The sequence below is a fragment of the Chaetodon trifascialis genome, chromosome 14, assembly GCF_039877785.1.
Source record: "Chaetodon trifascialis isolate fChaTrf1 chromosome 14, fChaTrf1.hap1, whole genome shotgun sequence".
In the NCBI taxonomy this organism is placed as follows: Eukaryota; Metazoa; Chordata; class Actinopteri; order Chaetodontiformes; family Chaetodontidae; genus Chaetodon; species Chaetodon trifascialis.
In genome coordinates this window covers 2109133-2124650 of record NC_092069.1, presented here as the reverse complement: position 1 = coordinate 2124650, position 15518 = coordinate 2109133, and the positions used below count along the sequence as shown (strand labels likewise).

The 15518-nt window shown below is 40.0% G+C and overlaps 2 protein-coding genes across 2 annotated transcripts in view; one reads left to right on the top strand and one right to left on the bottom strand.

The window, feature by feature from the left end:
* Window positions 1-9862, top strand: part of alkbh1 (alkB homolog 1, histone H2A dioxygenase) — a 246835-nt gene extending 236973 nt beyond the window's left edge. Inside the window, exon 7 of the transcript XR_011603029.1 lies at window positions 9851-9862. The gene's annotated coding sequence lies outside the window, so the exon portion shown is untranslated. The remainder of the gene's footprint in view (window positions 1-9850) is intronic.
* Window positions 1559-15518, bottom strand: part of ccdc88c (coiled-coil domain containing 88C) — a 75184-nt gene continuing 61224 nt past the window's right edge. Inside the window, exons 28-31 of the mRNA XM_070978880.1 lie at window positions 14214-14324; window positions 13990-14127; window positions 13561-13790; window positions 1559-5787 (exon numbers count right to left, since the gene is read on the bottom strand). Of these exons, the coding sequence (XP_070834981.1) occupies window positions 5014-5787; window positions 13561-13790; window positions 13990-14127; window positions 14214-14324 (1253 nt within the window). The 3' untranslated portion in view covers window positions 1559-5013. The remainder of the gene's footprint in view (window positions 5788-13560; window positions 13791-13989; window positions 14128-14213; window positions 14325-15518) is intronic.

Here is a 15518-nt window from a genome sequence, read left to right as displayed (position 1 = left end):
ATTTATCCATTTATTTCAATTTAGTTAGTTATTCATAACTATAAACAGCAACCTGTGGCCAGTGAGACCAAGGAAAGCAGTGAGACTTGACCAAAAGTTGCACCCCAGAAAATCAAAAAATTAGCAGCAGAAAATCTTGATTAATAAAAATATTGATTAGCGCAGCTTTAAAACCAGCTGTGTACAGACAAATATAATCAATCCTACCTTCACAGAGATGATGATGTTCAATTTTGTTGAAACTGTTTTCATTCATGCATTGTACTATAAATGCAGAGGTAGTGTGAGGGAGCACCAATGATTTAGATTTTCACAGATCAGTTGCAACAACTCTGCACTGTGAGTCCAGGTGCTTTCCCTCTGACCACTTACGTCAATTTCTTGTAACCACAACACACACACACACACACACACACACACAGAGTTAGCTATCTCTCCATCTCTCTGTTGTGTGCACATGCATCAAATATCACACTCTCCTCTGGTGGAATATTCCACAATGTTGTTTTCCTATGTGTTACAACTGACATTCAAGTCAGTAAAGAGCAATGAAAGTAAATTAATGCACATCAACATCTAACTAAATCATCATCTATAGCAGCCTGGGAGATTGTGCCTTCAGGCTCTCTGGGAAATATTAGATGTTACATGCAACTCTGGGAATGAGGAACTCTTAAATGAATCTTTAAACTCCAACATGTGATGAACAGGATGGAGTTCGAAGTATAAGAACAATAAAAGTGAAGTTAGGATTAGACGACGGCTGAAACTCAAAATGACAAACCCTCATATGTGAATGACAGAACAAGCGCTACCCAAAAGTACTCATATGAGCATTTTGCCAATTTGGTTCCTCTGGTGGTGATTTTATACAACAGAAACTTGTTGGTTAGTGTTAGGTTTGAATTTTGGTCAAAGTTCCATTAAGGCTTTAGTCATGGTTATGCCCTTCTGTAAATTAAGTCTCATATGCTTCTTCTTTATACATATCAGGCAAAAATATTTTATGTATTTTAATAATAAATTAAGTACATAATTCCAGCGATATCGGGCTTAATTTTACAGAAATTTAAAGTATTATAAAAAAAAAATTTAAATGTCATCATACTTTTTCAGAGCTCAAGGTAATGTGTTTATGCTAGTTTGATCAGCATTCAAATCCCACATATATTCAATTTACTATAACAGGAAAAAAAAAACCCTGCAAATATTCAGATTTGAGACCCTAGCGTCAGTGAATTTTTGGCACTTTTGCCCCCCCCCCCAAAAAAAATCACTTTTAATCAAGGGTCCTAATATTGTGCTGTACATGGTGGCTCACTGTCACCCTTGTTTACTAGGATACTTGAATAGAATGAAATAGAATGAAGCCATCTATAATGGAATATGAACACCAATAACACTTTCTTTTGAGAAAAAAAGTGTAGTGGCTTGCTCATGTAGCGTTTAAGCTCTGTTTATGAAGTTGTCAGTTGGCATTTATGAAGAACACCTATCCTAATAGAAAGACACTCAGTTGATACACCAGCTGACACAATAAAGTAGGAGCATTAAGTTTCTAAATCTTTATTACCAAAAAGCTTTTCAATGTTATAACATCAAACTCATTTTCTATTTAATCACACTGGTAGCCTTTTAACAGCAGCTACATCACAACATATCATTCAGCAAGTCATAAGGTGAACTATAGTGGCGGTTATTCCAGTTAAAGCAGGAAATATCATTGACGTCAGATCCACTTTAACTACTGCTTTCACTTCTCTCTCTCATGTAACGCTGCATCATACTGCAGCTGTCTGCTGTCCTTTTTGTTCATCTTTTTATTCATTATGTTGCACAATGGTGCTGAGACCCACAGTGGCCAGCAGGTTTTAGGGAAATTGGCCTGTTGGTCCACTGAGCCTGAAACATCAGTCAGGCTTGGTGTTGTTTCTCTCAACACTGAGCAGATGAGTTGACCAATAGGGACAATCTCCCATTACTGTTTTTATTAGGATGCAAATAATGGGACATAACACAAGATTGACAGACACACTTTTCAGAAAGCCAATGACATAGTAATAATGTGAGACGTGCACAAGACTGTGTGATGGTGTCCCAATAAAATAAAAATTGTTTCTGGGAAATTTTCTCTTCTCACAGGTAAACAGACAGGCTGCAACACTACTGACAGCATCAACCTACAGTTTCACATCATGTCACTTCATCTGCTGACATGATCCCACTACTATCTATCTATCTATCTATCTATCTATCTATCTATCTATCTATCTATCTATCTATCTATCTATCTATCTATCTATCTATCTATCTATCTATCTATCATTTTTAATGTATTTTAAAACAATCTACAAATATTTATTGTGTTTGTAGTGTTTCATGGTGGAATCAAGGCTTTTTACAAGTTTACAGAAATTGATTTGGATTGGGGATTTTGGTATCAACAAACATTTTCAAATATTTGACCAGTTTACAAAAACTAATGACATGTACAAATGTTATAGGTAGAATAATTTAGCTCATTGCATATTGATGATTTTTCAAAAGGTGAGTGGATGGATTCCAGTCAAATCTTCATTTTCACGAGTCCAGTGTTACATCTTCCTCCTCCTCCTCCTCATCATTCTAGTGCTTAGGAATGCCTTTACTGTTAGTCATTAATAATGCAGCAAATACAGGTTTGTAGTACAAACAGCAGCACACAAAGGGTCAGAAAATCAGTATCATTGTCATGAGATTCTTTGTTCATTAACATCACTGTCTGTCTCCAAGGGATACTTTCATTCATTTGTCTCACTTCTTCATCCTCCTCTTCCTCTGAGCATCTGTGTTTGATTTAGACACATTATGTTAAATGTGACAGTGTGAAGGAATAAACATTGTCTACAATTCTCCAGTATGATAGGCTGAAGTCTGGTCACAGATTTTTGCAATACCATTTAAGGGTGGTAGTATCTCATGCTGTATTACAGACAATGTAGCATATCAATGAGCTGCACCGATTTATGCCAATACTGGATTTTCATATGATTTTTGCACATGATGATCAGTGTTATAAAGTCTTAAATTTGTCAGGTATCAAATTTGTTGATAGGTGTCAGTTTGCCAGTGTAGACTATTATTTTGTGTTTGTTATAATGTTGCAACTTCATTTGCCCAATAATAGGGTACCATTATATTACCCTATGTCGGATTTTATTATTTCACCACATGATGCCATGGTTGTTATTCTGCACTAGCTGTAGATTAAGGTTGTATAGTTATAACCTAATCATAATGCTTTGTTACGTATATTTTTGTTTTAGTTTGGTGATTAATGTTAGTTGTTTTAATTTTTTAGATATTCTATTCGCTATTATGTAGCAAACTGTTCAAAGATGAGTGGTGAAGAGAGACAACATAATAATAAATACTGCATTTAAAACAGTGCATTTCACTGACTGGCAACAGGAAGTAAAAATATTTTGGTTAGTTTGGATTTTACACCAGAGGAGTTAAGATGAACCTTATGTCTGTCCGGTGCAACCAAACATCAACCTGAAACAAACAGAACTTAGGTTTAGCTGGTGCAATAAGCTACTGGTGAATTCAGTTCACGCATAAAGCTCAAATCTTTGCCAAGTCCAATTCATTACATGCAAACTGTTAACTATCCAGATCACACTGGGTGCCTGAATCTCTCTCTCTCTCTTTCTCTTGCAGTACTTACAACTGTCTGGCTAACTTAGCATGCAGCAGTACACCCTACCAAAACACAGTGGTTTACTCAGAGCTGTGTATGTGTCCATGTGTGTGTGAATCAAGTCCAGCTCAATGGTTAGCAAAGCCACAACCAGCCCCCTCAAGGACAATGCCTCTGTGTCTGTATATATCATTATATAGATGTGTGTGTATGTCTGTGTTTTTGTGAAACTAGTGTGGCTTGGGCCAAGCAACATTTCCAGTAAAGTGTCAGAGTGTTGCATTCTGGGACAGAATCTAAAGATGGACGGAGAAAGACTGTAATTTAACTGGGAGGAGTCCCTCCATCTCTGTCCTGTTTATCTATCCGTCCTCCCGTCACTATATCTGTCCACCGCTCTCTCTCAGCATCCCTCCAGCTATTCTCATCCACTACACCCCTTTCTCCACGTGCTTCAGTTCTCTTTGCTTTTATTCCTCTGTTCCCTTCCCTCCTCTCTCTTCTTTGCCAGTGTTTGTTCGAGATAACAGAGGAGAGGAGAACTCTGATACATTCAGTCGCTCTGGTGCCTCCAGTCACCTTTAGTTTGAACATTCCTCTGTGATAGCTCATTCCTGTTGCACAGGTTTACAGAATTGGTGGCATCCAGGCTTAGATTAGCAGGGCCAGACAGTGTGTCAGTCAGTAGTCAAAGAGTTCCAGCACATTGACTGAGCCCATCCTTAGTATTCTATGCAGTTAGTACTAACTCTGTTCCTGCAGGCTTTGAGTGTTATGGATTCTCAGACTTCAGACATCTCAGCTTCCATCTCTATTTCTGCAAGAGTTCAAATTAGCACACAAATAGACATCTGGATCAAAACATCCACAATTAACTTTTCAAACACCCAGTAGTAGTAACACAATTTAAAAATAAGATTTTTTTTGGTGGCCTTTGCCCCTGATGTTCAAGTTTAATCCTTAAGAAGACCACCAGTGCTCAAATCTGTGTTGTATTTGCCTCAGAGAGATTCAGCTGACTCCAGTAGCTGAGGTGTGATTGACTGAAATGTGATTGTTTGTGTATCCAGTTGTTGAAATCCTTAGCTCATACGTGGTGTCTGGAATCAAGTTTGTTTGTCCACTTACAAATGTTTGTCCCAGAAAATACAAACTGAATCGTTTATGCAGAGATGTTTTTATGTGTGACTTTACTTTCAAGGATTTTGACAGATTCCAATTTGTATTTGCTGTTTTGATGTATTTATCCAAAATACAAAGAGCACAGTCCAGAGAACGGTTACTTCTGTCTGAGGCTTTGGACGCAGCCCGTAAAGCTCCAGTTGCAGTGTTTACACACAGCCGTACTCATACCACACAGTCTGGGGGTCATTATTGGGGTCAGGGGAGGCCGGTGTGCTTTTTGGGGATTCAACAGAGCCACACCTCACTCTCTCATTTTCTTTCTTTAAGTGGGAGGATTCACTTGACCACCCCTCCCTTAATACCTCCCCAGGCTCAGAGGCTTCGTTGGGCCGTGCGGTGGGCACAGGCCTAACGGGGGTTACCATGGCAACTTCTCCACGGTGGTGGTAGAGGGAGGATGAGGAGGGGCCATTCCGAGAGACAGCATTTCTGCCTTTTTCTCTTTCTCTCTCTGCATGCCTCTCTGTTTGCAGATTGAGAGAGGATGAATGGTGAAGAGGCAGGTTTAGGAAGCTGTCATCTCCATGCTGATTGGTCGGACCAGCCAGGCGAGCAGAGAGAGGCCGTTCTCTTCCGTTAGCCTCTCCTCCGTGTCTACGAACAACCACATCTGACTGGCCCTCTTTTCCACGGAAACTGTCTGGTCCATTGGCACGTAGCAAATCAGCTGAGGCCAGGCTGAAAGCCCTGCTCAGTGATTGACTGTTTCTCTGGGTGACTGGCTGGCCTGAAGCGGGGGACTGGACTACAGGCTGGCGGGGCGAGGGCTTGACGCTCTGACCTGGCCTCTGGTTGGAAGACTGTACCGTGGGAGTGACATAGCTGGTTGGAGTCACAGGGTCTCTGCCAGCTGGCGCAGAGGGGGCGGGACTTCTGGTGAAATAGTCTGTCATCAAGTCCTCCCTGCTTCCTGTAGACACCTAAAGAAATGGGCAAGAAACAGACAGAATAAACGGGGGAAGTTTTGTTTTTATAGGGTTCAGCTAACACTGATTATCTTGAGTGATGTTGATATTGAAAAGCGGATAATGGCATGACACACTGTTGGCATGACACATCAACAGCATGTCACTCATGTTCCACTGGCACAAACCACCAACCAACCCTGTCACCTCCAAGTTCCCTCAGGTTTTCAGTGTGTAAAAGGGTTTGGGGTAATTTGAGTTAATTTAATGATTAATTAAAGGCAATTAAATAAAAATGAGTTCAGTGGTTGCAATCAGCTCTGACATGTCTGTAATTACAGCAGGACAGAGAGGACTGAATGCTTTTGATTTTTTTTAGACAGCAGTTATTACAACCAGAAAGTTGGGAAAAAAAAAAAAAAAAAAAAACTTTAAAAAAGCAAGTTGGCAATTTTTGGATTCTGGAGAAAACCAAGTTACAATGGTGTAAGCAGCCCTGCTGCCCCACTTTTAGTTTTTTATGGGAGCTATAGCTTTCTGTGCTCACCAAATAACATTATTCAACTTTGTTAAAATCACAAAGGTTTCAGTCTGTTATAGAAACTGCCATAGTGGAAGGCAATTTGTTAAATCTAACTTCTCCTGCTCTGGGCTCTTTCTTGCCATCTTACACTTGAGACAGCAAGGAAGGAGTCTGTCTGCCTTTGATCATGGACTTGACTGGCAAATCTATAAAATTACCACATTTTATGATAAAATGGGTATGAAAGGGGCATCCTCAGAAAGCTCAGGTATTCAGAAGGATAGGCGAGGTTCAAATGATGAACCAAATGATGATTATACAAGGGATGTTACTACATGGACTGGGGAACACTTCATAATCCTGTTGTTGGACAGTTTGTTTGCAAATGATTGCATTCAGATTTTACTAACGTTATACACAGCGTCCCAAACTGCACAAACACAGCATCTAAACTGTGTATCTAGTTCCATATCATATATTTTCAAAAATCTATGACACAACTACATTCTTATTTCATTATTATTAGTTTTATGTTCCTCCTATGCATTTTATGAGCAAGTGTGAAGAGTGAAAGAAAGGGAACTAAAGGACAGTATAACAAAGGAGCATTAAACTGAAGAGAGAGAGAGAGAGAGAGAGAGAGAGAGAGAGAGAGAGAGAGAGAGAGAGAGAAACCCATGACTCTGGTAGATGACTGACTGGGGGTCATTGTCTGACCCACGCAGGCACAGACACACCAGGCAAGGCACGGGTGCAGGCACCACTGACCCAAGACACAAAACCAACCAGGGCCCAGGTACCAACCCTCCATCGCTAGAGTCACCCATGCAGGAGGATGGAGCGGTGGGCCAAGCACTGATCCCCAGGCTGGAGATCCCTCTGCCCAACAGTTCCCGCAGCTGTTGATGATCAGCAGCAGGAGAGCCCATAGGGTGGGCACCATGCCCCAGGCAAGCAGTTGCTGCACCCACATCTGCCCCATTGTGCACCCCACACTTGGGTCAACCAAGGCTGCATTAGCATCCTCATTATTCAAAATCACATACATACATATATATACATGGACAAATGGACGAAAGTACTGGCACCCCTCTGGAAGTGTTGGTTTTATAGCAAAACTCGCACACTTTTGGAGGTTTTTTGATAAAATAACCAAACCAGGATCATTTCAATAACTTAACACAACTAAAACAACAATTGGTTTCCCAAAATTCAACACAAAATACCACCAAAATGCTGCGGGAAATGAAAACTGCATGGTCAAAAGTATTGGTACCTCTTCACAAGTGTCTTTTGTACTGTTAAAAGCACATTTCTAATTGTTAGAATCTTGTGCTAAGGTTATGGATAGTCAGACTTCAGCTCTTGTAGTATTCCTGACTAATATCAGTCAATTTCTAAAGGACAATAGGCTTCATTTGACTAAAATTACAGTTCAATTGATTTCTATGGAAGGCATTATATTTCCTCCAAGAATTTCCAAATATTTGAATGAATCTACCTTCCCCTTAACATGCAGCTGATTTTCAGTGCCAGAGGAAGCAAAATAGCCCTACAGTATGACCTAGGTATTACCATGCTTCAGTTTAGACAGGGCACACTTTTCAGCGTATGCTTCATTTGTCCTCGTCCATACATAGTGCTGTTCTATAGGCATGAACAGAACAGAATACTGAACCAAAACCATAGAAATGCATGACAAAAGGTTTGGCAGTTAATTCTATAGAGCAACGGAACAAAACTAGAACTTTTTGGGTCTCCTGAGCAGTGGTTATGTCTGGAGGATGAAGAATGAAGGTGTTCTTCATTCTAAAAGGCACACAATGCTTAAAGTGAAGCATGGCTATGGCCAGGTGATGCTCTAGGGCATAGTTCACTAACTGGCGGACTGCAGTCCGAGTTCGGACCCAGAAGCAATCGTGTACGGACCCGGATCTATAATCCATTAATTATTTAATGAATTTGACAAGATACTTCTATTTTAACCGGTGCAACTTTTCTAGTGTTTATAAGCAATGCCGTCAACACTAGAAAAGCTGTGCCGGATAAGATCATGAACTGACCAATCGCATACGAGTTAAGACATGCCACGTGATGCTACTCAGCCAATCAAGTCACTGCATTCCAGGCAGTAAACATAGCGGCACAGTCAAAAGTTAAGAGGCGAATGACAGATGAAAGGACGACAGAGAGACAGAAAGAATGATAAAGAAACCAATACAGAAAGAGAAGACAATCAGACGAGTGATTGAGTGATTTGGAGACAGGGAGAGAAACAAAGACGGTCAGACGAGTGAGCAGGGAGAGAAACAGATGATTGGAAGCAGGGAGAGAAACAGAGATGATCAGACGAGTGAGTTGGAGACGACGAAAAAAAAAACAAAATGGCATGTGTTAACTGTAGTTTTTGCGACGGTACCCAGAGATGAGCTCATGAACATCAGGGGAGCAAAACCAGAGGATTTATTTCCTACTTTCCTACTCCCAACACTGGAAATTTTGGACATTCTGGTTAAAGGTGCGCTCACCTTTGCTCACGCAGTGAAACGCCGGAGGAGAGGAAAATGGGCGTTGCCGGGAATATTTCTCTCTAACGTGCATTCACTGCCCAACAAACTGGAGGAACTGCAACTGCTGTTGGGTCGAAATAGGGACTTTTCATCATCTGCAGTTTTGTGCTTCATTGAGACATGGCTCTGTGGATTAATTCAGGACTCTGCGCTGCAGCTGGCTGGCTTCGAACTCCTCTGAGCAGACAGAGACACGGAGCTTTCCAGCAAAACTAAAGGTGGAGGAATCTGTTTCTACATCAACAGTGGTTGGTGCAATGACGTGACAGTGATCCAGCAGCACGGTTCTCCTGATTCTGATCTAAGAAAAGAAAAGTTGATAGCGAAAATAGAGCTTTCAATCCAGAATGGACGGACTCATTTGTGTTCATTCTTCCCTCTGGCAGCACAAAACCACCGTGTCTGATATGCTCAGAGACCATAGCACTCATCAAAAGCGGCAATGTTAAGTGCCACTATGACACAAAACACAAAGATTTCGAAAGAGCATTCCCGCTTAAGTCTGAACTGAGGTTGCAGAAAATAAGCCGTCTCAGAGCCCAGTATGATCAGTCCACCAGGATCTTCACCCACTCATTCACTGCCCAACAACGTACTCATGAATGTTCCCTCAGAGTTGCTTGGATTTTAGGTCAACACAAAAAACCATTTACTGATGGGGGGGTTGTCAAGGAGTCCATGAGTGCAGTAGCTGAAATCTTATATGAGGGAAAACAACAAGAAGAGCTATGTAACAAAACAAAGCAAATACCAATGTCAGCATCATCAGCCACAAAAAAAAGTGAGATATTAACACAGGCTGTACTAGCCCAGCTGAATGAAGCCATCCATGAGGCACCGTGTGTAGGCTTGGCTGTAAATGAGTCCACTGATGTGTCTGACAATGCTCAGTTGTTAGTTTATGTCAGGTTCTTCAACAAAGACCAGAAAGTGTTCTGTGAGGACCTGTTAGGTGTTACTCCCCTTCAGACCAATACAAGAGGAGAGGACATCCACCTGGCCATTAAGGAGATGTTAAGAGAGTGAGGAATAGAGCCAAAACAAGTGGCTTCGATAACCACAGATGGAGTCCCTGCCATGATAGAGAGGAGCTGTAGCAATACTGAAAGAAGACAATCTTGAGCTCATTGTATACCACTGCATAAACCACCAGTCTGTCCTCTGCGCCACCCTGTCAGATGAGCATGCTGAGGTGATGAACACAATAATGAAAATGATAAATTTTCTGAGGGCATCCTCTTCTTATCAGCATTGCATGCTCAGGGAATTCCTCAGAGATGTTGAAGCAAATGCTGATGATCTTTTGCTGCACAACAATGTCAGATGGCTCAGCAAAGGCAGGGTTCCGGAGCGGTTTTGGTACATCAGAAGGGAGGTAGCAGCTTTCTTGGTAGAGCTGAAAAGTCAGGAGGCAACACAGTTTTCTTTCTTTTTAAAAGATGAGGACAAGGATGGATAATGTGGCATTTTTGGTTGAGGAAACTTGAGGTGTTCAGCAAAGACCTGCAGGGAGACTGTGCCCACTTCCCAGCAGTGCAGGACCAGGTTCAGGGACAGAGAGATGTGTCTTCTTTTGTTGACTTTGTTGATAAGCTGATTGTTAACTTCAGCAAACGTTTTGACAGCTTCCGCTTTGGATAGTATTCATTCAGAACCCATTTCTCATCACAGATGTCAGGGGGTTCTCAAAGGAAGTCACACAGCTCTTCAAGTGGGCAAATGCTGCACCTCTTCAAATGGAACTGGTTGATCTCCAGGCAGATGTTGCCCTGAAAGAGCAATTCAGAGGAACTGACCATGCCACTTTCTGTTTCCAAATGGTTTCAGATGGTGTCAGCTCTCCCAGGTCTGAGGAAAGTAGCCCTGTACATCATGACCATGTTTGGCTCCACGTACAGTTGTGAGGCAGCTTTCTCCACAATGAACATAATTAAGACAAAATATCATTCCAGGCTTACCAATGAGCACCTCCACATGTGCATGAGAATGGCCCTGACACCATTTAGGCCCAGATTTAAAACCCTGGCAGGAAATTCTCTCACTGAGCAACAGAAAGAAGGGGAGTGGAATATAAGAGGGAAAGACAGAGAAACTGAAAAAGTGTTCAATTGTCAGGATTTGTTAAGATTTGTATTGTAAAAGTGGTTGAGATTGTTCAGTCAAGATGTGAGACAGTTAAAGAGAAAAAATGAGAAAAAGCTGTTGCTAAACTTTAGTTCTCTCAAGTCAAGAACTTTATTTTAAAATGAACAATTATTCCAAAGTATGTAAAAGTTGTATTGTAAATCATCTGTAAATTACCTGTGCAATAATCTGGGCAATAACTGGTGCAATAATCTGTCCATTTATCTGTAAATTATCTGTACAATAATCTGGGCAATAACTGGTGCAATAATCTGTGCAATCCATCCTGTACATAACAGTCTGCAAAGACAATTTCTAATTTATGATAATGCTTATTTTTATTACACTCTTTTGTATATACTTGCTGTTTTTTTTACCTAATCTATCTTTTACTGGTGCTGCTGTAAATTGGAATTCCCCCTTGCGGGACAAATAAAGGTATACTGAATTGAATTGAATTTTCTCTTTAAAAAAAAAAAAAAAAAAAGCAGTACTTGTTTTAATAAATGTATCTGTGAACTCCAATGCTAAGTGACAAATATTGTCAAAATGTTTATTTATTTGTATTTAAAATGTTATTGATTACATGCAGATGTTCATGCAACTATTTAAACATATAGCACACTAAAGCAAGTTGGACATGATGTTCCAGACCTTTACTTGAATACATTTTCTCTGACTGGACCTCTTTGCGTTTTAGTTGAATACCCCTGCTCTAGGGCTATTTCGCCTCCTCTGGCGCTGAAAATCAGTAAAAGGCGAGGCAGAAGAATTATTGATTGATTTATTGAAATTGATTGGAAATCCAAGGAGAAAAACATCATGCCTTCCATAGAAATCAATTGAACTGTAATTTTAGTCGACTAGAGCCTATTGTCCTTTAGAAATTGACTGATATTTGTCAGGAATGCTACCAGAGCTGAAGTCTGACTACCCATAACCGTAGCACAAGATTTTAACAATGAGAAGTGTGCTTTTATCAGTACAAAAGACACTTGTTTTGAAGAGTGTTGAATTTTGGGAAACCAATTGTTGTTTAAGTTGTGTTAAGTTATTGAAATGATCCTGGTTTGGTTATTTTATCAAAAAACCAAAACCAAAAAACCAAAATGTGTGAGTTTTGCTAGAAAACCAACACTTCCAGAGGGGTGCCAATACTTTCATCCATGACTAATACATACTTATATACACTCATATACATGTGAAGAGTTCCCCTAGTATTGGTCCAGCCCTATCAAGGACAAAAATGGTGATCATCTTTCCATAAATATTTTGATTTTATTGTTACTGTTGGCAGAATTTTTTTTCCATAGATAAGTATTCTGAGGGAAGATTTGTCAAATGGTTAATGCTTATTGAGTGTTTTGATTTCCAGTTTAGAAATATTGTTTTCTTGGCAACAGAGTAATGAGTAGGCTATGCTTGTATTTGTTCGGTATACTGACGATCGAAGTATCACCTAGTGGACAAAGCTGTGGGGATGTGGGGATTCTGCAATCTATGATGTTGGGAGAGTTTTTTTGTTGGAGTCCCGGAATGAATTTACTGGTTGGCAGGCCCAGAGTGCATGAAAAATAATTATCTGTTGTGCATTATGAACAAGTGTGTGTGTTTTCCAGTCACATTTTGTACATTTTTATTGGGTAATATGTGTTCTGTAAATAACTTCATATTGGATTAGCTGTAGGTTTGTATCAATCGTCATGGCAAAAATATTTTTATTTATTTCTATCCAGAAGTCAGTTGAGGGAAAGACAGTTAGATCAGTGTTCCAATTGGCTGTCTGAAGTGTTACGGAATTATCTGAAGTTAATAAAAGTCTGTATAGTCTTGACGTTAGTTTATTAAGATTAGTAATTTGAATTATACCATTGATTATCTTCCAGTTTTTTATGCATTATGCTTTTTTTTGATATGATTATGGATTTAAGTTGCAGGTATTCTAGAAACTGGTGTCTCCTAAGTCCGTACTTCTGTATAAGGTCTTTGAAATCTATTATCTGATTGTTCTGAAAAAGATGTTGAAACTATACGATACCCTTTTGTTCCCATGTGTAACAGCAAAGGGGGGTACAATGAAGGAAGGTCCAATTAACTTGGACAAATGCTTTTACTACAATACATTTATTAATAATGACCAGGCAAGCATACCTCAAATGTGTAACTCTGTGATGAGCTAAGATATGGTCACAAGCAGAACATGCATAATTTTTTCTTCATGTGTGGTGTTACATGTAGGCTGCAGAAAAACTCAGTGGGTTCAGAGAGTAAAAAGTAATTTTCCTCAAAGTCAGATGTCATCATCATAACAAAATGGTTCAAACTTAAGTTAACCACATGAGGGACATCTATATTATGCTGCACACAGGCCTCTCTTAATCAGTAATATTGAAGCTCAATAAAAATACAGCATTGTTTCTAGTCTATTTAATTGAAAACTGACAATAGAAATGAAAAAGACCATGAAAAATCAATATCAAAACATCTATCTATATACACGTATATGTATACATACATACACATACACACACAGACACATATATATAGTTTTTTTATATATGCATATATTACCATCACAGGTGATTGTGTGTTGCTCTCTTGAAGAAACTCCTCCAGTGTTACCATCTCACTTCCAGGAGAGGATGGCCGGGTTTTAGTCCTAATCCCGACTCCACGCTGTGGTTGGGCCCTCTGGGGTGTGTGGTCGTATGGAAGGGTGGAACTACGTGACAAAGTCTGCTGTGATTGGCTGAGACCTGTGATATCATCACTAGAGAGGCTGGCTAAGTGAGCCTGATGGTCTAAGATGGACAAAAATATTACCGTTATTACTGACGGAGACCAGGTATCATCTGATTTCATCAGGGTTAAGACAGAGCACTATATGAACTGTATATATACACAGTCATTTCAGTCTATTATTGATCATCAGTGAGAGATAATAGCTAAATGTATATCAATTCATTGCTTTAAGAGTTAGTTGTTAAAATGTGTGTATACCTCTGCAGTTGACGGGTGAGTTCGAGGTGGAGGTGTTGTGGCTGAAGTCAGCCGACCCTGGGCGGACTTCCGTGTTGCCATTGTGACCAAACATGGAGTCAGAGGTGTTGTGGTGTGACTCTTCATCAAATAATAGGCCTGAAATTTTTTATGCACCATCATAAATACACTCACTCTCTTGCTGTTTACTGGATAAGGTCTTACGTATTCATAACCTGGCTCACCTCTGGTCCTGTGGCTGTGGCCTTGTCCCAGTCTGGAGCTGGAGTTGTTGGTTATGCCCAATGAGGATGCCTGGTGGCTCGGAGTGAAACTTAGAGCTTTGAGGGTCTGACCTGTAGCAGGAAATTAAAAGAGGTTATTTTGCCAGGAACAAATCAATGTCTTACTGCAAAATAATTTATTTGTATTAGACTGAAAAGCTGCCAATCTTTAATCTATTATAATGCATCTGCGCTGAGGTCTTGATCATCATGCATGCAAAGGTTTGGGCACCCCGGTCAAAATTTCTGTTACTGTGAGTAAAAAGTCATAAAGTTAAGGATGAAACATCCTCTTCAACATTTTAAGCAAGATTAGTGCATTATTTTTGTTTTGTATCATTTTAGAGGGAAAAAAGGAAAGTAGCACCATACAAAAGTTTAGGCACCCCAGAGATTTGAGCTTTCAAAACTTTTACAAAGGTCTCTGACCTTAATTAGCTTGATACTGCTATGGCTTGATCACAAGCCTTGCTAGGAAAGGCCAGGTGATTCTAATTTAAAATCTCTAACTCCTCAAACCTTGTCCAAACAATCAGCAGCAATGGGCTCCTTTAAGCAGCTGCCTAGGACTTTTTTTTTTTTTTTTAATAATTGATTGCCCATAAAGCAGGAGAAGGCTATAAGAAGACAACAAAGCATCTTCAGTAGCCATTTCCTCAGCTTGGAAAGTAATTAAATAATGGCAGTTCATCAGTTATTGCACCAGTTATTGCCCAGATCAGGAACTTCAAAGGTAAAGTTGAAGTCTGGAAGACCAAGAAAATTTTGAGAGAGAACTGCTCGTAGGATTGCTTGAAAGACAATTCAAACCCCGGCAAAAGACCTTCAGGAAGATTTAGCAGACTCTGGCAGGCACTGTTCTGCTGCCACACCTGCACAAATATGATCTCCATGGAAAAATCATCAGAAGAAAACGTTTCCTGAATCCTCACCACAAAATTCAGCACCAGAAGTTTGCAAAGGAACATCTAAGCAAGCCTGATGCATTTTAGAAATAAGTCCTGGGAACTGATAATTTAAGATAGAACTTTGTGGCATGTTTGAAGAAAAGGGAAGAACACCTCTCCAGCTGCTCAGCATGGGGGTGGATCAATCATGCTTTGAGCCAGGGTTGCAGCCAATGCTGTTGACACTTGCCACAGGGGTGTTACTAAAAATTGACTAAGCAGGGTGCCAAAACATTTGCATCCAGCCCTTTTCCTTTGGTCTTATTTTTAAACTCTTATATATAAAAATAAAAAAGTAATCTTGCTTAAAATATCAAAG